This window comes from Rhinopithecus roxellana, chromosome 5 (genome assembly GCF_007565055.1).
Source record: "Rhinopithecus roxellana isolate Shanxi Qingling chromosome 5, ASM756505v1, whole genome shotgun sequence".
NCBI classification, from domain to species: Eukaryota; Metazoa; Chordata; class Mammalia; order Primates; family Cercopithecidae; genus Rhinopithecus; species Rhinopithecus roxellana.
Genome location: NC_044553.1, coordinates 85,126,320 through 85,149,731, shown reverse-complemented (window position 1 = coordinate 85,149,731; position 23,412 = coordinate 85,126,320). Strand labels below are relative to the sequence as shown.

General features: G+C 43.3%; 1 protein-coding gene across 2 annotated transcripts in view; it reads right to left on the bottom strand.

Annotated features, from left to right (window-relative positions):
• Window positions 1-23,412, bottom strand: part of ZFYVE26 (zinc finger FYVE-type containing 26) — a 77,949-nt gene that overhangs the window by 8,643 nt on the left and 45,894 nt on the right. For both annotated transcript variants that reach the window (XM_010366622.2, XM_030930858.1), the window contains 13 exons: window positions 22,229-22,351; window positions 21,660-21,836; window positions 20,023-20,269; window positions 19,181-19,279; window positions 15,820-15,983; window positions 13,366-13,502; window positions 12,283-12,314; window positions 11,472-11,608; window positions 9,981-10,201; window positions 6,402-6,549; window positions 5,954-6,163; window positions 5,245-5,463; window positions 608-805 (listed from right to left, as the gene is read on the bottom strand). In XM_010366622.2, coding sequence (XP_010364924.2) covers window positions 608-805; window positions 5,245-5,463; window positions 5,954-6,163; window positions 6,402-6,549; window positions 9,981-10,201; window positions 11,472-11,608; window positions 12,283-12,314; window positions 13,366-13,502; window positions 15,820-15,983; window positions 19,181-19,279; window positions 20,023-20,269; window positions 21,660-21,836; window positions 22,229-22,351 — 2,112 coding nt within the window. The remainder of the gene's footprint in view (window positions 1-607; window positions 806-5,244; window positions 5,464-5,953; window positions 6,164-6,401; window positions 6,550-9,980; window positions 10,202-11,471; window positions 11,609-12,282; window positions 12,315-13,365; window positions 13,503-15,819; window positions 15,984-19,180; window positions 19,280-20,022; window positions 20,270-21,659; window positions 21,837-22,228; window positions 22,352-23,412) is intronic.

Here is a 23,412-nt window from a genome sequence, read left to right as displayed (position 1 = left end):
CCAGCACCCACTCCCACCAGCAGCTGAGCGGCTATTTTGAACCCATCACCCAAAGGTCCAAGAGATCCCGAAGTGCACTGACTGGTGGAGCTCTTCAGTAGGACATTATTCCACCACCAAAGAGATACTAAAAGAAGATATTTCTGATTCTCCACCCAAATCGGCTTTACTTGTACTTTGGCAGTAAATAATTTAATTTCTCTGTCATTTAGTGCTGACAATCCTCAGGAAGATTGGGAGAAACATGTTCCTTCTCCCTTCACATATTTTCTCTAAAAACACTAACTTTTCCATCATTCCTTATGAATTCTACATTCATGTCTCACGCTTATCTTGAAACTAATATTCATTTCTTTTTTTTTAACCTGTCAATTTCTTGCTTTCTGAAGAATGCCATTATTGACAGGATTAAAGTCTACTTCCAAACTTAGGATGGAAATCCTAATATTATTTAACAATGCTGGAGAGCAACATGGATTTGCTCTAGGGTCAGCCAAATAGCAAGGCCAGGGACCAATGACAGTCTCATTCTCTCATCGTGCACTGCCTCCCCTGCAGAGTAGGGTATCAGTGACAGAGGTAGAAGGCAGGAAGGGGCTGCCATTACCTTCATAAACTGCTGCAGCTCGTACAGAATGTGGTAATAGTTCTTCTTCTGTAAATGTTGGCAGGCAGCAATCAAGTACTTTCCCCAGCTCTCCAAGGTTGGATCAATGGATTCTAGCAAGTTCTCCAAAGTGTGTAGCTTCCCACTTTTATAGCTTGGCTGGAAAATGCCTTCTATAAAAACTTCTGGAGGACTCTCCTGGAGCAGGGCAGGGCGAGAAGTCAGAAGTCTTGAGTCTGGTTTTGGCATTGTCTGGGATCCACTGTGAATTTCCTTCTATCGATGGACCTTCAGCATCCTCCCGATGCATTGCTTCTTAATCTTTTATGTGTCATAGATACCTTTGAGAATCTCACTCTAGCAACTGCTTCACTTCTCTCCTTCCTTTTACAGAGAAGCCCCTTGACAGGGTTATCCACCCTCACTGTCTCCAATTCCCTCCTGTGATTTTTCTCTTGAATCCACTCTAATCTAGCTCTGCACCCATAACTTCCACTGAAACTGCCCCTTAGGTCACCAGTGACCACTAAACTCTAAATCTAACAGTTAATTCTTGATCCTCATTTTCTACCTGATCGATCAGCAGCTTTTGACAGAGATGGCTTCTTCCTCCTTGAAAAGCCTTTTTAAAAAATAAATTTTTACTTTAATTGAGAAAAACTCTCCTCACTTGCTCCAGCACACTGTCCTCTCCAGATTTTCTGTCTACGTCTCTGGCTGCTCCTCTCAATTTTCTTAGCTGATCCCTCCCAATCTCCCCAGGGCTTAGGAGGAGCCTACACTCTTTTCTATTTATACCCATTCTCCTGGTGATTTCATCCAGGCTCATTGCTTAATATACTGTTGATTTGCTGATGATGCCTAAATCCCATCTCCAGATTGTTCATTCCCCCTGAACTCCAGAACTGTACATCTAACTTACATCCAACTGTCCACTCAACACGTCCACTTCGAGATCTAACTGAATGCATCTACAACTACATTCCTGCTTGTTCCTTGAAACCTGCTCTTTCCACAGTCTTCCCTTTCTCAGACTGTATCTCCATTCTTGTAGTTGTTCAAGTCAAAAACCTTAGTCATTTTTTCCGTCACACTCCTTCATCAAATCCATCAGCAAATCCTATTGGCTCCACCACCACCATTACAGCACACAGAATCCGGCCACTTCCCACCATCTCCCTTGGACCACACTGGATCCCATCATCGTTTGTCTGGATTATTGCAACATATTCCTCCCTGGTCTATCAGCTTCCATTCTTACCTCTTGTCAGTCTAATGCCCACAAATGAGCCCAAGTGACTCTGTTGAAACCTAAGCCAGATCATGTTATTCCTCTGCTCACAGTCTCCCAGCAGTTTCCCTTCTCATCCCTCACAATGTCCACAAGGTCCTGCATGATTTGGCCTGTGACCTTTCTGACCTTATCTGATAGTACCCTGTCCCAGCGGACTTTGCTCTAGCCACCCTGGCCTTTGCCCTCATCACACCCTCTGCCTGGACCGTGCCTTCCCCATAGATCTGCATGATTCACTCCTCGTGTTCTTTGGCGCTTTACTCAGATGTCACCTTCCCTGGGTACCCAGTCTAAAATTATACAAGCCACCTCTTCCTCACCCCTGTTTTATTTTTCTTCTTCTTATTCATAATCTACACTATCTATTTTATTTCTCATGTTTACTATCTCTCTTTCTACTATGGCGGCAGATATTTTTGTCTTTTTTTTTTTTTTTTTTTTTAAAGACAGAATCTCACTCTGTAACCCAGGCTGGAGTGCAATGGCACGATCTCAGCTCACTACAACCTCTGCCTCCTGGGTTCAAGCGATTCTCCTGCCTCAGAGAAAACCAGACCTAATCTAAAAGTTGTAGGCCACATTTTAAGAAGCAGGGGCATTAGCTCTGTAGGAGAGATGGAACACCTCAGAAGGGCAGCACCTCAAGAACTTCCATGCCATCCATTCATCTGTCCACTCACTCATTCATAATTGGTACTAGGTCAGGTGCCTGAATATATGGATAAGTAAAATATAGGCCTTGTTGGTCCAGATGGAAAGACTCAATTGTAAACAAACAGTTGCAATCCGGTAAGATAAATGCAGTGCTAGGGCAATGGAGGCTAATGCTGCTTGAGTGTTCTGTGAATGCTCAACAGAGAGGGCCTGAAAGAATACTAAAAGGATAAATAGAATTTTTTTTTTTTTTTTTTTTTTTGAGACAGAATCATACTGTTACCCAGGCTGGAGTACAGTGGCGTGATCTTGGCTCACTGCAACCTCTGCCACTCCGGTTCAAAAAATTCTCCTGCCTCAGCCTCCCGAGTAGCCAGGATTACAGGCGCCTGCCACTGCACCCAGCTACTTTTTGTAGTTTTTAGTAAAGATGGGGTTTCACCATCTTCATCAGGCTGGGCTTAACTCCTGACCTAGTGATCCACCCGCCTCGGCCTCCCAATGTGCTGGGATTATAGGTGTGAGCCACCATGTCTGGCAAATATGAGTTTTTTTTTAAGAAAACAAGGAGGAGCAGGGCATTCTAGGTAGAGGAAACAGCATATAAAGACTCATGGAAATAAGACAGTGCATGGTAAATCAGGAAAATTTGATTAAAAGTAATTTGATGAGTCTGGAATATAAGGTGCAGATAGGATCTGTGGTGAAAATAAATTAGAGAAATAAGGAGGCCTGATCCTGGTGAGTTCTGTAGCATGCTAAGGAATCTGGAGTTTTTACTGTGGCCATGGAGATCTTCTGAAGGCCTTTTAGGGAGGGAATAACATAAGTCTATTTATGTTTTAGAAAGCTCAGTCTGGGGACAGTGTGGGCAAAGGGACAAAACACACAGGGAAAAGGCTGGGAAGAGAACGTCTTCCATGCTCCAGGCATTCAGGTGTAATTTTCACAATGTCTTTTCCTCCTCTCCCTACCTGCTTGAGAATAAAGGTAAGATATTTCAGTTCAAGGGTAACTATGATTACAGGAGATAAAAAGAAGGTTTCTTTCCTAGCTCTGACAAATATAAAGCAAGGGCACTGCTGTTGTCAGCTTATTCTAAGCTAATGAAGTAGGCAGCTTAGCTCTCTGGATTACAGCTGTCAGAGGAAACAGAACTAGGTGATTTCCATTCTCAATTTGTGCCTGGGAGAAACAGCTTTACTGCTAAACTTGTTTGGAAACTGAGGAAAAGGAAAAAAGTTAGCAATTCAACTCCATATAACATGACTTCTACATTATTCTTGAGACCTGGTTAGTAGCTAAGAATAGTCAGTAGCTCAGCACTGGTAAAAACACCCTCTCTTCACTGTCCTGTAGGGGTATAGTGACAATAATTTTGTGAACTGCTGATTTCACTTGGATCAATCTTAGAAAATACGTCTATCTGTACATTTGCATTGGCTGCTGTTTTGAATTAGGGTGGCAGAATGAAATTGAAGTCTGCCTTGAGCTCATTAAATTTCCTATAAAATTTGGTACATCTCAGCCAATTTCTCCGAAAGTTATTATGGAACATTCAGATAAAAAAAGGAATGTAGCTGGGTGCGGTGCATGTGCCTGTAGTCCCAGCTACTCAGTAGGATAAGGTTGGAGGATTTCTTGAGCCTAGGAGGTCAAGGGTGCAGTGAGCTGTGATCATGTCACTGCATTCTAGCCTGGGCAACATAGCGAGTCCCCATCTCAAAAAAACAAAAACAAAAAAATGGGTCATAGGCCGGGCGCGGTGGCTCAAGCCTGTAATCCCAGCACTTTGGGAGGCCGAGACGGGCGGATCACGAGGTCAGGAGTTCGAGACCATCCTGGTGAACACGGTGAAACCCCGTCTCTACTAAAAAATACAAAAACTAGCCGGGCGAGGTGGCGGCGCCTGTGGTCCCAGCTACTCGGGAGGCTGAGGCAGGAGAATGGCGTGAACTTGGGAGGCGGAGCTTGCAGTGAGCTGAGATCCGGCCACTGCACTCCAGCCCGGGCGACAGAGCGAGACTCCGTCTCAAAAAAAAAAAAAAAAAAAAAAAAAAAAAAAAAAAAAAAAAAAAAAGGGTCATGGTAAAATGAAGTCCTGATTGCTTATCAAGGGCTCCAAAGACATAATATTCTTCAGTGGTGCCTTTGCTTCCAGTGGGAGGGGAGCAGAGGATCAGAGAGGAAAAAAAGTAGGGCATATTCTCCTTTCATCATCTATTTGGGGTTTAACTATAGGATTGGTGCCATGGTGCTTCCTGGCCCTTGTAGTAACAACTCCGAACGGACCAGCAGCTGGGTCAGAAGCTGGACACTCTCCCAGGCCAGCTAGGGAGGCATGTGGAAGCAGACTCTAAGCAATATGCCCAAGGTCATGCAAGACTCACACTGAACACCTCATTCCAGAGACCATGCTGTTAACCATGATCCGATTCTGCTGCATGTTTTGGGAGAAGGAAAGTGCCTTTGCTGGTGAGGGCAGATTTGGGATCCAGGCTAAGACTTTTCACACTCCCTGAATAACAGTTGTGCAGAGTCCTCTGTTTTGACCTGGCTCTGCTAGAGATGGCCCCATAGCTCAACACAGGGTTAAGTGTCAGGGTGTTATTGTCCCCCTTAAGGCTGAGTGGTCCAAGCCAGAGGAGCAAGGCAGGCACTGCCTTTTTGAGCTGTGTCCGTATCCCACCTTGTTGAGAAGGTGCAGAAGAGCTTCCCGCAGGCAGCTGTGCCTCACGTAGAAGCTGATGATAGCCAGGTTGGTGCTATAGTTGTGCAGGTAGAAGAGGCATTCCTGGTAGTAGGTGTTGTTCATGATTTTCCCTTCAGGAATCACTGCCAGAGAAAGGCTCTGCGTCCGAAGGGTAGCTTCCAGCTCCCTCAGGGTGGCAAAGTAATCGTCATCTTGCTGACAGCACAGGGGAGCGAGAGAGAAAAATGAAACTCAAAAAGTTCTCGGCAGGCACGGAAAATATTGCTTACAAAGAATGTTTAACAATGTGGAAAAATGTTCACAATGCAGTGTCAAAGGTAGAACAGGCAGGATACACAATTCTACATATTATGATACGGTACAACCCCGATTTCATTAAAAAACATAACATAGAAAATTCACCAGAATCTTAACACCAATTAGTCTGTGTATGGGGTTATATGTCACATGTCATTTTTATCTTTTTAAACATTGTTTCCTTTTTTTTTTTTAATGCATCTGTTACTTATCTAACCACATATAGTTACTTATCTAACTATATGTGATGGAAAAAAAATGTTTAACTTGGTCGACGCTAAGCCAGGACTGACACTGTTAGCTGAATTTCTGCTGATTCTCTTCCCAGGTCATTGCTATTCCTGGGCCTCCCTCCCTGAGCCAGGCACTCTTCCTGCTTTGTTCTTACCAAGGATACGAGGGGCCTCACTGTGGACTCCAGGTACTCGACTACATCCTGCACCAATCTTGAGCCATGATTCAGCTGATTGAGGTCAAACGGAGGCTTCAGACAGCGACTGAACTTCTCCCGCGCAGCAGTGAGGTTCCCAGCTCTGAGGCAGGCCATGCCCCAAGCATGCCACGCCCCGGTGGTATCAAGTCCAGTCTTTGTGGAGACCTGGGAGAAAAATTGCCCCTTTTAGTGAGGGCCTAAATGTCCCAAAGACCTATTCTATTCCCAAGTTGCCGACCACCTCATCCCCACTATCTGCCATTACTCCTTTGCTGGCAAACTAGTCATGCCCCCGATTCTTCCCCACGGGCAGGACAACTGAGAGATGGCAATATCTGTTTGCAAGGCTAAGCAAAAGCAATTTGCTACAGTGGGGTGGAAGTAAGCTTTGTCTTTGTCTCACCTCAACGCCCAGTTGGTAGTACTCGGCTTCCAAAAGCTGGTTCCTTAGTCTGGTTACCGCAGCTGGCTGCAAGATCTGACTCAAAGATGGCACGTGGCGATAGGCAGCAGCAACTAAAATATTCAGCACGTCTACCTTGCTGATGTAGCTACAAGGAGGAAAAGGGCAAGGCCATGAGGCTCCCTAGAATCTTACTTAGAGTAGCCGTTTAAAGGTTTCCTATCCATTTTCTTTTTTTTGTTTGTTTTGAGACAGAGTCTTGCTCTGTCACCCAGGCTGGAGTGCAGTGGTCCAATCTTGGCTCACTGCAACCACTGCCTTCTGGGTTCAAATGAGTCTTCTGTCTCAGCCTCTCCAGTATCTGGGATTACAGGCACCTGCCACCTTGCCTAGCTAGTTTTTGTATTTTTTAAATAGAGACAGGGTTTCACCATGTTGGCCAGGATGGTCTTGAACTCCTGACCTCAGGTGATTCTCCCACCTGGGCTGGGATTACAGGCCTGCTCCATTCTCAATATGAAAGTGATCATGAGAATTAAGAGATGCATAGCATAGTTGCCATGAGTGAAAGCTCTGGAGTCACACTGAATTCTGGCTCTATCACTTAGTAGCTCTATGACCTGGGGCATGTTAGTTAACCTTTCTCTGCCTTAATTTACTTAACTATAAAATGGATATACAGTCATAAGCCACATAATGACGTTTCAGTTAGCAATGAACTGCATATACAATGGTGGCCACATAGAATCATAATACCATGTTTTTACTATACTTGTTCTATATTTAGATACACAAATACCATAGTGTTACAATTGCCTACAGTATTCAGTACAGTAACATGTTGTACAGGTTTGTAGCCTAGGAACAATAGGTCATAACCTAGGTGGGTAGAAAGCTATACCCTCTGGGTTTGTGCAAGTGCACTCCATGGTGTTTGCACAATGACGAAATCACCTGACGATGCATTTCTCAGAACATATTCCTGTCGTTAAGCAATGCATGACTGTGACAGTGGAGTTTTAAGGATAAAATGAAATAACGCAAGTAAAAGGGCTTAGGATAATGTCTGGAACTTTTCTGGCACTTAATAAATGTTAGATATTAATGTTTGGAGTGGGGATGCTCAAGCGTATTTGAGGCAAGGCCTTTACACTGAACGTTGGGGGCTTACAAGTGACCCATCTGCTTTTTGGTCCTTTTGAACCCTCTTTTGTGAGTGAGAGAGCATAGGTTCAGTGTCAATGGCCTGTACTCCTTGTCAGTACACAGGCCACATCACTACCATTCCCTGGAGATGCTGCTGGGTGGAGGCATCCTGGTCCTTCACTCTTATTTTAGACTTGACATCTTCACTCTGGGCTAAGGACGGGCCCTCATTATAGCCTAGTAGGGCTGCCTTCTGTGGTCTCACCTAATGCTTGTAAAAACCTTATAAGGACAGAAAGCCCACAGGGTTGGATTATACTGTCTAGTGCTGCTGAGACAAGTCTACACTCAAGGTTCCTGAATCTTGTCTCATAACTGCAGCAAAAACCTCTGTGGATCCTGAGTTATCCACCAATTACCTAGAAAGGGATTCTGTACATCAGTGATTCTTAACAATGTAGAGATAGGGGAGAGGAAAGCATAGTGTATAAAAGCATCGGTACTCATAATATTTTTGCATATTTGGGAAATGAAAACTTTTGAAGTAGGTAGTGAGTTTATTTTTATGTTTTTAGAGACTGGGTCTCACTACATTGCCCAGGCTGGTCTTGAACTCCTGGCCTCGGGATCCTCTTCCCTCAGCCTCTTGAGTAGCTGGAATTACAGACAAGAGCCACTGCACCCAGCTGAGTTTTGTTTTTAAACCTATATTTATTTATTTGTTTGTCTATCAGAAGGGGGTATGAGTTAAAAACATTAGAAAAATACTCTGAAAAACAAGAGTTTGTAACTGATTTGCAAGGCAACACATATGAGGAATGAATTCACTCCCATCAGCAAACTGGCGCAAAGGGAAAGATTCTCAGAGTGGGCGTGTCTGAATGCAGGGTCAGAGAAAAGGCTGTTTAAATAGAAACCATTGCTGTAAACTGTCAAAGAAGCGCATGACACGTTGGGGTGAGTGAGAATCTGATTAAAGTGAGGACTTCTTACTTTCTGCTGCCCTCAGCCTAAAAATGGATATTTCCTCTGTCTATATTACATTTTAAAGGAAATACAAGACTTGATGTGAAGTTTGTTTTCCCCCAGTCTAAGTATCTTTTTCTTTTTTCATTTACCTTACTGAGGTATTTTTGAATATTTCAAATATATTTGAGATATATTTGAATATATTTTTATTTTTGCCTTAAATGTTTTTCATGTTTCCTTTGTTTTCCACCTTTTGGTATGTGGAAAGGCTTCTGTTTTTTTCCTCCTATACTTTTCTCATAATTAGGTAGATTCTTGATTCTTTTCATGGTTATTTCAAAAATTTAATACATATCTGTTTCTTCATTTATCAACTTGAAAAATGATGTAGAATCTATTGCCTCTTGATATAAAGGAATCAGATTAGTTCCTTTTCACTTCCTTCTACTTTGTTTCACCTCCTCCTGCTTTTCTCGACCTTCTAGTTTTTGTTACTAAAAATAATACAAATTACTAACATTTTCGGGATACACAGTATATACCAGGCTTAGTTCTTCACCATCTACATGGATGATCTCATCTTACCCTTGTAACAGCCCCATGAGATCAGTATTACCACCCCATTTTATAGAGGAGGAGACTGAGGCCTAGAGGGGTTAACAGAGCTAGGAAGTCGTGAAGCTGGGATTTGCCATGCTCTATGCTGGCTGCTGAGTTTGTAGACAAGTATTCCGAGCAAATGTCTGAGGGAGGCAATGATACTGCAAAGAAAATTATGCTCCCTTCTCCCAAATCTGGTTAGGACTGAGTGCTGGGAACACATAATATGAGTCACACATCTGAGTGGATAAGCAGGGAATTAGGAGTTTTCATTGTCAGGTTAATGGATGGAGTCAAAGCAGGTTGTACAGGAACCGGAGGGAGGTCTAATCATACCTTTTCCATACACACTTCTACTTTATGACCCAGGTTCCTACCTGTGACACAGGAATAGATCAATTCCCAGAGTGCTTTTAAAAATCTATTATCCAGAACTCACTGAAGTCACAGTTTGAATCTGGTCAGGATTGGAGTAGAGTTTTGTTCAAGGCTAATCACTGGACGTTCATGGAGGACACATTTTCTTTAAATCCCTGAAAGTCCCACAGAGACTAAAGGTGCTTCCCTACATTAACTTTAATGACAAATTAACCAATGAAAGTCTTTACTTTCTTTCTGACTGGGTGTAGGTAGAGTAAATTCTGCTTTGAGGATCTGCTCTGAAAAAGAAAAGGATGTCAGGTAGTATGGGGAAGAACACTTGTGATCTGGCAACACCATTTCGTCGACATTACAGAGATGAAAAATCTTTCAGCATGTCTTGTCAGAGAGGATGATGAGATAAAAAAATCATAGTGAGGTCAGAAAAAGCAGCTGGCTAGAAACTGCTCCTACGTACAAGAATAGAGACTCATTGCCCTCTACCTGTCACAAAGAGCCAAGTCTTGGCTCTGGCCGGCTTTGACGAACATCATCTTGGCACTGAACAGCAGCTGCTTCATGATGTCCGTGAGCAGCCCAGCATCCACCTCCGGGTTGGTGAGGCCCTTGGAGAGCCTGCAGCAGTGCTCAATCAGCTGGTGACCACAGGCAATGCTGTCCTGGTGCAGATTCAGGATGGCAATGCACAAGGAGGCACTGGGGGCCTGGCCGGGGTGGAAGAAGGGAGAACACATGGTGAGTCCAGGGGCCAGAGCATTCTCCAAAGGCAGCTGGGTGGCAGAAATTATCCTTCCCCTTTCAAAAGGCTGAAAGACCCTGGAAGAAGGAACCAAATTCCACAAGAAAGCAGAAGTGGAACTAAACAAATTTCAGATGTTCTAAGTAGCACTGCCAAAGCTCTGGCTTTTAGGTTTTGTCATTTTACTGGGAAGAAGGGCACTGTGTCCACCTGTTACCTACTTCTTTATTTTGTTTTCTTGAAACAGGGTCTCACTCTGTTGCCCAGGCTAGAGTGCAGTGGTGCAATCTCAGCTCACTGCAACCTCTGCCTCCCAGGCTCAAGCAATCCTCCCACCTAAGCCTCCCAAGTAGTGGGGACCACAATTGTGCGCCACCATGCCTGGCTAATTTTTGTATTTTTCTTTTTTTTGTAGAGACAGGGATTTCACCATGTTGCCCAGGCTGGTCAGCAACTCCTGAGCTCAAGCAATCCACCCACCTCTCACCAGACTGTCAAAGTGCTGGGATTACAGGTGGGCACCACTGTGCCTGGCCTTGTTACCTACTTCTTGACAATGTCCATAGGTCCCCTCCTTTTTTGGGTCCACTAGTGCAAGTCCTTATTGCTGACTTGGACAACAACGGTCAGCTCACTTGTCTGACCACCTAGAGGAGTTGCTACTTTAAGCCATGGACACACTGCTGCCAAATGAATATTCCCACAGCACACTCGGAAACCTTTCGTAGGTCCCTGATACCTATCAAGTAGACAGTCCTTACTGCAGAATGCAAGCCCTATATATAAATAATCCTTTTCAAGCCTACCTTTTATGAGCTCTCTATTAACCCTATTCATTCTATGTTCCCTTCAAATTAAACAACTTCCACTTCTCCAATCGTGCCCTGCAATTTTGGGCATGGTGTCTTTGCTCAGATGTTTTAATTTTGTATTCTTTGTCCTTCCCCATCCCCACTTTCCTCACGACCCCCAGCTTTCTGCTTGTCACACTCCTACCATTCTTCCAAAGCTCATCTTAAATGCTACCTCTTCCACGAAGCCTTTCCTGGTCTCCCCTTGTGCAATTCCCAAGATGTTCATTATTTTCTGCGTTAATGGATTTACTAGTTTAGCTCCCATATTATTGCACTATAAACAAGTAAAGGCCAGGTGTGTTCACCTGCCTCTGTATTTCTCGTCATACTACTACACATCATAAAGAAACTTAAGTGACCATTGCATTTTATTGCTATTACCTGCTCATAGTAAAATTCACTCCGCACCAGCTCATTTTCCTCCTCTTTGAGATCCAAAATCCATTCTACCTCATCTGCTTTGGGGACTCTCACCACAAACGAGTATGGAGGGCTTTCACTCTTGGAGCTGTCTAGAGCTGAGAAGAGAAATACCATTCACGTGTCATTCACTGGCTGGCAGTTCAGTCTAACCCAGTCCTGTGAGCTGGCATGAGTTGCAGGTAGGCACTTGCCTGCTATCTCAGGGCCCTTTCTCTCTCCTTAGTTCCTTTTGTTTGCTTTAGGACACCCTACTAAGCACCTCAAACTGTCTTCCCCAGGCACAGACCTGGCGTGAGTGTTACAGCATTTGTCACATAACCTTCCTGCTTCACACAAGAAACCTTAAAAGGGGTGTGTTTCTCAAATAAATGGCTGAGCCACTGGATACTCTAAAAACTAACCTGTTGTGGACAGATACAGGCCAAACTGTTAACAGGGATTACCTAGGGGTAAGGAGGGATCATGGGGAGGTAGGATGGTAAAGGGAAACTTAAGAAAAACTAAAATAAAATCACATACTAAAAGTTAAGAACCAAATTATTTGGTTGCTGGCCTTCTCAATGCTAGAAGCTAATGGGCCAGTATAATAGGTTAATATGATGAACTTCAGAGGAAGCAGGCTGATAGAAATGCCAAGAATTTGCTTTGGCAAATAAGTTGGATGGAGTGCATTAGCTGGACAAGTATATCAGTCGCAGCTGACATGCTGAAGATAGAGTCAATTTAAGTACACAAATGAAGAGTCACAGAGAATGGGATTTGGCCTTACCTTCTGGTTTTCCTGAAGGCTCCCCTGGTACACTGAAAAGAGATAAAGAAAAATTATTAAATAAATGCCTGAGTCACTTCTTTGTTTTGAGCTTAGTAGACGCATCAACTCACAGTGTCTCCCTGGGACAATGGAGGGCTCTTTGAGGGTAGAATTGTTGAATGAAAGAGTCCCCCCCCTCAATACTAACTGCCCATTTCAAATCTCAGCAGTATGGTGTGTGGGTAATTCCTCCCTGAGGGAGGGAGGCAGTGGTATGCCAGGGTCACAGAAAGTGTAGAATAAATATGGTATGTCTTCCTTCCTATGAGATCAGTAATCATTATGCTAAATAATGACCAATAATGTTCATATCAGGACAAACACAATAATGCTATGAAGGAGAACATAAAATCTATTTAAGTTTGTAAATAAAACATGCATAATTCAAAGTAACTTGTTTTGGATGGTTGCTTTGGCCCATATTCCTAGATGCTCTAGGAGTCTTCGGTTCATGCTCCTTTGCTACTAGAAGTAGTGGAAACAATTGAGCAACCCTGAGCCAACAAACAAAGTCTTGATCTGTCTCACTGGAGGTACGAGCAGGTTCTTAAATTTGTTACCAGGTGAATTCTGTGTAGGCAAGTACGGAGGCTCTTCTAATTACGGATTACAAGCAAGAATGACTACCTAGATCAGAGTTGATGCAAGCGATGCCCAACCACTCAGCAGGTGTGAACGTGTCCATTTGAGTCCAGCTGAGACCAGCTGAAGCAAGAGCGGCTGGAAAATAGGTGAGCTCGTGAACTAAGCTCAATGGCCTCCGTCTGGGGAAGGGCTAAGGAACCAATGTTCTGATTTCAGAGAGAACATCATGTAAGAGCCTTGAACACCGCTTCCTCTCACCCTACTTTCTCTCTTAGTAGTTTCTCTGACCAAGGTCAGTGTACAAACACTTCAGTATAGAATTAATGGCATTTCAGTGTGGATGTTAAACATTTCTGGATTTGAAATGATCTCCATAATGAGACTCCTAGAAGTATAGGGACCTGGGGCAGGGTGCAGCAGTTAATAATAGCAACAGTCCTGCTGTAGGACACTCACTCTTTGTTGCAGTAACTATAGCACTGATCACACACACGAGCAGGGTTCTCTCTGCAGCCTTCCACCGCCATTTTCTTAGTGGAGCAGGAGCTGCATACTAGCCGGCCACAGCGGCGACAATGATGACGCCTGTTAAACTGAGGAATGCCATCAGGAAGAGAAGACAGAGGGAGGAGAGAAGGGGAGATTGTCATCAATCCATCTACACGTGGTATTAGCTGCCAGTGGCTTACTTATTAAGAACACCAAGTGGTTGGGTCTCTATTGAAAAAGGACACACCAGTCCTTGCCCTCAAAAATTGAACATTTTAGAATATCTGTCAGCTGATGGGCAAAGGTGCCAAGTTATGGAGTTTTGCAATAGCTCCTGACAAGTTCTACTTGTGTATGGAGGCAACATGTGAAGAAACAGGAAAAAGTAGTGGGGAAGAAGTCACTTTCTGAGCCAGTGCAGATCACATTTCTACATGGTATTGATGTCAATGATTAAAAAGTATCCCTTTTCAAAATGCCTTTATTTATTTGTTTTCCTCAAGGTTACTTTAGCAGGTGCCATTTGTAACACATGATAAACATGAAGCAAGACTTTTAGGCTGGGCGTGGTGGTTCATGCCTGTAATTCCAGCACTTTGGGAGGCAGAGGTGAGCGGATCACCTGAGGTCAGGAGTTCGAAACCAGCCTTGCCGACATGACGAAACCCCATTGCTACTAAAAATACAAAAATTAGCCAGATGTGGCAGCAGGAGACTGTACTCCCAGCTACTCAGGAGGCTGAGGCAGGAGAATTGCTTGAATCCAGGAGGCAGAGGTTACAGCAAGCAGAGATCGCACCACTGCACTCCTCTGGGTGACAGAGCAAGACTCTGTCTCAAAAAAAAAAAAAAAAAAAAAAAAGAAAAAGAAAAAGAAAAAAAAAAAAGACTTTAAAAATACAAACACTTAGGTATAATTTAATTTTATACAAAAATTCTTAATTTGTATCAGTCAATTCAGAATTTCTCATCAGTCTTTTCCAAATTACATACCTTCTCTATACATCCATATTCTGGTATGTGTAATACAGTATTAATATTATCAAGTTCATCAGGTAACTTAAGCAAAGCACTTAGTATCATGCCTGGAACATATAGAGTAGGCAGTCAATAAAGGCCCACTGTTGTCATGATTAGAAACTCTTTCTATAATCTACCCTGTATGTAAGTAAACCTTCTATATGGTGGTCTTAAAGCTAGAGAGCAGCTTGTCATGCAAAACTCCTTTCAGTGGCTTGTCATATGTCTCAAAAGTCACAACCAATTGTCCTCTTTGAAGATTTGTAAGTTTAAATAAGGAAAATATCTGACTTTGCTTTCCTCATATATATATTTTTTTAAATCTTAATTTGTATTTTAGGTTCAGGGGTACATGTGCAGGTTTATTGTATAGGTAAATTTGTAACTCAGGGGTTTAGTGTACAGCTTATTTTGTCACCTGGGTACTAAACATGGTACATAGCGGTTTTTCTTCCCTGAGCCTCTTCCTCCTTCCACTCTCCTCTCTCTCAAGTAGCCCCCGTGTCTGTTGTTCCCCTTTTTCTGTCCATGTGTTCTCAGTATTTAACTTCCACTTATGATTGAGAACATGTGGTATTTGGTTTTCCGTTCCTATGTTAGTTTGCTAAGGATAATGACCTCTGGTTCCATCCACGTTCCTGCAAAAGACATGATCTTGTTCTTTTTTATGGCTACATAGTATTCCATGGTGTATATGTACCACTTTTCTTTATCCAGTCTACAGTGGATGGGCATCAAAGTGACTTTAAAGTACTGCTTCATTTCATTCTAATAGAAATATGGAAATGTTACACCTCTTTTATAGATGAGGAGGAAACAGACACAGGGCAATTACATCAACTTGTTTTCATCAGCATTGAGCTGATGTGGCATACTGGGCAGGTACTCTGTTAAGTATGGTGACATGTATTATCATATTTAATCCTGACAGCTCTATGAGCCTAAGAATGTATCATCCTTAGTTTACAAGTGGGCACATGAGGCCAAAATAGTGTATAGTCACACTGTCATTAAGAAGCAGAGCCAGGATTAGAACCCAGGTCCTCTGTCTCTGGAGTCAGTACATATAACCACTGCTAGGTCACCAGTCTTACTGTTAAAGACATGGAGCCGGAAACAAGATCCACTGACACCTGGTGACTCCTCTTGCCTCTTTTTTATTATCTCATGACAATGGCAAAGATTTTAGAATTCACTGCTATTTGAGGGTGTCTACTACCTGTCTGAATCCAGAAAATACATTCTGATCAGGTCAAAAGTAAACCCAAAGTCTTAGATTTGGCAGTTCTGAAAATACCAGTATTCTCTTGGGGACAGGCGTTGACTGTAAACTCAGGCTCATGAACTAGAACTCTCCTTTACCTTCTCCTGAGGGTGACAGTGGAGACCGATGCTGCTTACCATGGTGAAGTGTTCCCTGCAGCAGACCATGCAGATACTTTCAGTCTCATCTGGTACCCACTGGTGCCTGGCAGGGGGTGTCGCTGGGGGCACAAATTCCTGTGGGGGCTGGGTTGGTGGAAAACTCCTTTCCCTTAGGCTAGGGGAATGTACACTGGAGATACCTGGGAGGCAGAGCCAGAGGTCAGAGTAAAAGGTAATCAAGATGCCAGCATACAGATGAAGAGGCAATGATAGAATCTCACCATTTTACAAACCCTTATTGAAATAATAGATCCAGTTAATGATCATCAGTTGCTGTTTGTGTCATAAAAGAGAGACAACTGAACATTGTGTGTCTCCTGATGGACATGTATACCACCTGCTATCAAGTATACTTATGAAAAAATAACAAGCCTGAATCAAGTCCAGCTTCTAGATCTAATTACTAGTGTCCTGCAAATTCTGGGGATGAAGAGGCAGATTGCCACAGGAAGGCAGTCAGCAAAATCCAACATGTGGGAAGCTCCGGGGGACAAATGACTAGTCTCCACAAATAAAAAAGAGGCAGGGGGGATAAACAAGAAAAGAGGCAGGGAACCTATTAATTAAAGGCGCTTTAAGAGGCCAGTGCGGTGGCTCATGCCAGTAATCCCAGCACTTTGGGAGGCTGAGGCAGGAGAATCACTTGAGGCCAGGAGTTCAAAACCAGCCTGGGCGACATAGCCAGACTCTATCTATACAAAAGAAAAAATTACAAAAGTTAGCCAGACATGATGGTGTGTGCCTGTAGTCCCAGCTACTAGGGAGGCTGAGGTGGGAGGATTGCTTGAGTCCAGGAGTTCAAGATTACAGTGAGTCATGACCAGACTACTGCACTCTGGCCTGGATGACAGAGGGAGACTCTCTTAAAAAATAAAAATTAAAAAAAGATTTGGGCCAGGCGCGGTGGCTCAAGCCTGTAATCCCAGCACTTTGGGAGGCTGAGACGGGCGGATCACGAGGTCAGGAGATCAAGACCATCCTGGCTAACAAGGTGAAACCTCGTCTCTACTAAAAATACAAAAAAACTAGCCGGGCGAGGTGGCAGGCGCCTGTAGTCCCAGCTACTCGGGAGGCTGAGGCAGGAGAATGGCGTAAATCCGGGAGGCGGAACTTGCAGTGAGCTGAGATCCGGCCACTGCACTCTAGCCCGGGCGACAGATTAGTCCCAGCTACTCGGGAGGCTGAGGCAGGAGAATGGCATAAATCCGGGAGGCGGAGCTTGCAGTGAGCTGAGATCCGGCCACTGCACTCTAGCCCGGGCGACAGAGTGAGACTCCGCCTCAAAAAAAAAAAAAAAAAAAAAAGATGTAAGAGATATTTCTCCAAATGCCAAGCCATGTATGGACATTATTTAGATCTTGAGTCTAGAAAAACCAACTATAAAAAAACCTTGATGAGACAGCTGGAGAAATTTGAATACTGACTTGATATTTGAGAATAATAAGGAATTATTATTAATTTGTTTCTAGATGTGATAATGGTATTATGGTTTTGTTTCATGAAAGCCCTTACCTTTCAGAGATTTATACTGAAATATTTATAAATGAAATGATATGATATTTGGGATTTGCAAAATTTCCATAATAAAGAGTTCCTATAGGCTGGGTGTAGATTATGCCTGTAATCCCAGCACTTTGGGAGGCCAAGGTGGGAGGATGACTTGAGTTCAAGAGTTTGAGACCAGCTTAGGCAACAAAGCAAGATCCTGTCTCTACAAAAATAAAACAATTAACCAGGCAATGGTGGTGTGTGCCTGTAGTCCTAGCTACTTGGGAAGCAGGGGCAGGAGGAACTGACCTGCAGTGAGCTCTGATGGCACCCCTGCACTCTAGCCTGGGCAATAGAGTGAGATCCTGTCTCCAAAAAAAAAAAAAGCTCATACACTCACACACACACATACACACACACACACACCCATCAAAGCTGCTCTGGCTGCCATTTATACAGATGCATGAAGCTGCTAATATACTTGCAAGGCTGAGCCCTCCCCTCAGCTTGGCTGGTTACCATGACGCATGACTAATTCTCAAAGTATGGCCAGAAAAATGCCACAGTTTGTTTTATGATACATAAAGAGATTTCTTCTCATTTAGCAGAGCAGCATTGGCTGGTCACAGAAAATGAGAGCTGTAAAACATGGTGCACTTAGTAGCACCCAGAAGAAGAGACCTTAGAATCCTGCTCCTTTGACCATTTGGCAAAACAAAACACTTGGCTGAGCTTCTTTTGGGAGTAGGCCATTGTGTGGGGGCTGGAGACCAGGGCACTAGAGGGGTGGTGAAAAGGGCGACTAAGACATGGTTGAGGCCTTCAAGGAGCTTGTGCTTTGTGTGTGACAGTATGAACTTGAGGGCTAAGTACAGTCAATCCTCATTAATACCAGACTGCATATTTGTGAAGCTGCTTATTTGTTAACATTTGTAACCTCAAAAACAATATTCATCTTGCTTTTGTGGTCATTTGCAAACACGTGCAGTCGTGAAAGTTTTGAGTCACCTAACACTCAATACTCAGATTCCCAGCAGGGGTTGTTTCAGCCTCTATACAACAGTGACCTGGCTGGGTGTGGTGGCTCACACCTATAATCCCAGCACTTTGGGAGGCCGAGGGAGGCGGATCACCTGCGGTTTGAGACCACGTTAGCCAACAAGGTGAAACCCCATCTCTACTAAAAACACAAAAATTAGCTGGGTATGGTGGCATATGCCCTTAATCCCAGCTACTCGGGAGGCTGAGGCAGAAGAATTGTTTGAACCCAGGAGGGGGAGGTTGCAGTGAGCCGTAATTGTGCCAGAGCAAGACTCCGTCTCAAAAAAAAGAAAAACAAAAAAAAACAGTGACCAGAAGATGGAGGTGGTAGCGGACAGTGAGGGGTAGTACAAGAAGCTCAGTGCTGGGGCTAGTTGAATGGGATTTGAACTCCAATTCTGGGACGTGTTAGTGGGGGTGGCCTCAGGCAAGTCACTTAACACTTCTGAACCTCCTTTGTAGAAAAAAGGAAATAGAATCATCTAGTATGAGCTGTTTTTAGGATTTAAGATGACCATCTATGTGAGATACGTGTATACGTGTACATATTTCCCTTAGGAGCAAGAGTTCTGGATTTTCTAGTTCAGTGTGGAGACTTTATAGACATACTGCCACAAATAACAATAATTGACTATATGTTGAATCTTTTGAGATATATGTAAATCTGGAATGAACCAAGATAAACAATTAATAACGTTATAACTGGCAATGAAAAAAAGAAGCAAAAAAAAAAAAAAAAATTCTGAAGGACAGAATAAGGCAAGACTAAACTGAAACATTTTAGTGAATAATCAGAGCCAGCTCTTACCAGGAGGAGCAGCAGGAGAGAACTCTGCCGATGGTGATCTAGGGAGGGTCTCGGGATCTGCAGCCTGGTGGACAATTTCTTGGAGGTGAATCACAGAATCTGTAGAGAGGGAAAATGCTGACAAAATATGGTTCGATAATACGTATCTTGATTCACTATCCTAGGCATTTAGAACAAAGCTCTGTTGGCTTCTCTGATTGTCATCCATGACTCTACTAGGTATTAAGAGAATGCAGAAGGTACCTCTAAGCCCATAGCATGCATGTTTCTTAAATGCCTTGAAAAACAAACCATATTTAGGCATATGAGATAATGAAATGGACACTAGGATTCTACAAAATAAAACTAAAAATGCCCAGAGGGAAGTGGAAGATGTTGAAACGATGCCCCTGGAGGGTAGGGAGTAAGAAAAAAGAGCTAGCTGGGAACATCAGTCCATACTTATTTCAGTGTCTTCATTGTAGAATAGGCTGAGTCAGCTCACATACAAGTGATATCTGATGTGATCCTGGGAATAAGGCATATTCTCAATACCAAATGATGGCACTGAAGAGCCTGCTATATCAAGGCCAGACAGACACCACTTCCAGCATATTTTGTTTTCCACACCTTTATGTTATTATGCATGCAGTGGTTACCTACCACCTTTTAATTCTGGTCATTACTCTACTTCCTCCAAGACCAAGATCGCTCCTATATAATAAAGAGCTATCTCTCCTGAAGTGTATTCGTTCACTCTAGATCAACCCAAAATATTAAAAGGGGTGCAAATTAAAACTAAGAATGCAGCATGTCATTTCTTCCCTCCATGTAGAATCCCCTTTTAGGATGCTAACAGTTACCTGATTGTTTCTCCCTCTGAGGGTATGGGAAGTCCAGGGCTTTCTCTGCGTATCTGGAAAGCAGTGAGTCCACCTCATCCATAGTGAAGCCGATCTCCTGTCCAACCATCAGCTGCTGCAGAGTCTGCACAGCCACAGTGGCCCAATCCACCTTCATGTTCATAAGCAGCTGCTCCAGCATGAGCAGGGGGTTAGAGGACAAGTGGGAATAGCTGGCCCGGTGCTGTTCAGGCAGGGTCAGCAGAATCTGTTTGTGGGGTAGATCCATAGAGTAAAGAAAATAGTACACAAATTTCAGAAAAAAACTCAAGATTCTCACTGGGAAGGAGAAGGGTGTATGAGAACAAAAGGCGCATAGCCAGCTACTGAAACGGACTCGCAGTTTTTTAGGAAGGAAAGTTGAGCTCCCCACTAAATTCTGCAGATGGTAATTGAGAAGTACCCCAAGTACCTTCACCAGATAAGAGGTTAGTAAACTTTTTCTATAAAGGATCAGAGAGTAAATATTTTAAGCTTTATGGTCCATAATGTCTGTCTCAAACATTCAGCTCTGCACATGTACCTTGAAAGCAGCCATAGGTAAAATGATAGTCGCATGTGTGTTCCAATAACGCTTGCTTTACAAAAGCAGGCTGGGGACTGGATTTGGCCCATAGGTGGTGGCCTGCTGATGTCTGACCTGGACCTCCAGGTATGGTTGAGGTCTCCCTGACCCTTAATGCCACCATTCTGTTTGTTTGAGGCTTTACTCAGAATGAGAAATACAAGGTGGTGTTAGTGGTCTGATGAAACTTGGTACCTCCTATGTCCTACAGGTAAACAATGAATCTAAGTTCTCCTTAGAAGTCACGGTCACTAGGCTTGAAATATGTTCACTGACGGTTTTTAAGGGTTCCCCTATTCAGCTACGGTGCATTGGGTGTGTCTTCTTAAGGAACATGTTATGTAGTTTAACTCTTAGTAAGTGGGTCAGTGGTTATATTTATGGTTCTCCTAGCACTCGTTCTATTTGTGGGGTAGTATATAGGACTGCCAGGCAGCATAATTAGAAGAATGCCAGAGGGCCCTAGCTCTCCTCAAACTCTGCTTCACTGGATTACTATTTCTAGCTGGTGGTTTCTTCTATTAATGTCTCCAAGGTTATACATCAAAGGTAAGAGCTTATCTCATCTAATTACATAGACAACTAACCCTCTTCCACTAGCATAGACAAGTTTATCAAGCAGTTGTTTTAAATCCTCATATCAGAAGCCCTTTGGAAGATGTCCAGTCCCTATCCCAAGACCAGTTTTAATTGATCTGGGGTTGAGGTGAATAACCTGGTAATTTTTTTTTTAAGTCCAGGTGATTCTGATATATTGTCAGAATTGAGAAGCATTGATAGAGCAGATGCCATAGAAATCATAAAGGCAACTTAAGAGGACCAGGTAGAATTCACTACAGAGGCAGGACAGGAAGAGAATGACAAGTCTAGGAGACTCATCTAGGATACAGTGGGCTGCGGATTTCATATAGCACAGGCCAGGGATGGCAGGTGCCTGGCAAAAGAGCCATTGAAAAGGCAAGTTCTGAAGAAGAGCTAGGCTCGCAATCTCTGCCTCAGGTATGTCTTCCCAACACGTCCTTTTCCTCCTTACCTTGGATCCCACATACAGCGCCTGGATTTCACGGTGTCGGACAGCAGTCAGTTGTCCATAGAAGTGGGTGGTGAGGTAGTTGGCCAAGAAGTGAGAAGTGGCCAAGCTAGTGTGCTGGTCAAGGGATTGCTCTGTCACTTCAAGGCACATGGTGGGGTCAGGGATTCTTTGCAGGAGCTATTGTTGAAGGGTAGAAGAGGAAGGTGAGGCATGCAGGAGAGCTCTTAGATCAGCCTTGTTTTGTTTGAGAAAGGAATGTTTAGGTTTACACATTTTGGACTAATCCTTTCTCTATACTCGCTTTTTTTTTTAAAACCACCTGTGTAGTTTCACAAATGTCATGGCTTTGACAGGACCAGAATTCAGCAGAATTCTAGACTCAGCTGCCCCATCTGGCACCTAATGCAAGGCTAGGCCCCTTCTTCTCAAGATGACTATAACCAGCTCCTGAAGGACCTGAAGAGGCATATCTGAGATTGCATGGGATTCAACATGAAAACAAAGCCATCTGATTTGACTAATCTTCTTGTCCCACCCCAGAAGAAAAATGGAAAGAACTGGGGGCTTACTTGCAGAGCCTTGTCATGATCTCTTCTTTCTAGAAGGTGGAGAAGATGCTTTTGATGAAGGTTGATTAAATGTTCTCTTGGAATGGGGTACAGGCAGCCCCACTCTTCACACAGCTCATACTCCTGGAAGGAAACACACACACCTTCAATCCCTTTACATGACTGCCTGATTCTTCTTAGCAGTCTTGAGTCTACAAAGCCCCAGGAATATTTGTAAGTGCTGATGGGAACTTCACTATGATGAAAATGATTGAAGCAGGCTTACTGTTCATATCACTTTCCTCTTAGCTCTACTATGAAAAAATAGCAGATGATATGTGGCAACAGACACTTGGTGTCAACCCTGGGGAGATTCTAAGGAAGTGGGAAAGACTGAAAAGACTCTGTTTAAAGGACATAGCACCCATGCTATAAGAATGGGTAGGCCCAACGTTGTCAGACTTTTAAGTTACAAAACTTTTTTAAAATCATAAAATTTCTGTATTTTAAAATTTTGGCAATAAAGTCAGTATGAAAAAATAAAAATTCTGTAGACCAATACTATAAAGGCCAAATACACATATTGGTGGTTGGATTCTACTCATGTTCCCCCTCGCTACCCCCCAACCCCAATTTGTGAACTGTAGATGAAGTTTCAGAGAATAGAATTCCTAGGGCTTTGTTCAAATATTCCCACATAGGGGTGTCTGGAATGTCCTCCCTACAACCCTGCCTAGGACTGCCTTCTTCGGGATGCTTCCTTGTTTCTCAGGCTATGTTAGGTGCCCTGTCTGTGCTCCCACAATCTGAGCTTACTTCTGTCATTTGTATATTATATTGCAGTCACCTAGGGATGCATCTTACATCACCCCTCTCCCCAAAATGTGAGCCACTCCAGGGCAAGGACAGCTTAACTATTTTTGTTTCACCATCATTTAGCACAGTGACTGGCAATAGGCATGCAATAAGTATTTCTTGAATGAACGAACATTTGAACGAGCACCTACAGTCAACTTCTTAAAAGGTAGACAAAATCCTACTTAGCACTCGGAAGTCTAATAAACATGAACAGATATTCAAATTTATTAGTAATCATGTAAATTAAAACAACAATGAGATACCATCTTATTGCAAACACTGAAAAGTTGGACAATATAAAAAGGTAACAAGGGGCTGGGCGTGGTAGCTCATGCCTGTAATCCTAG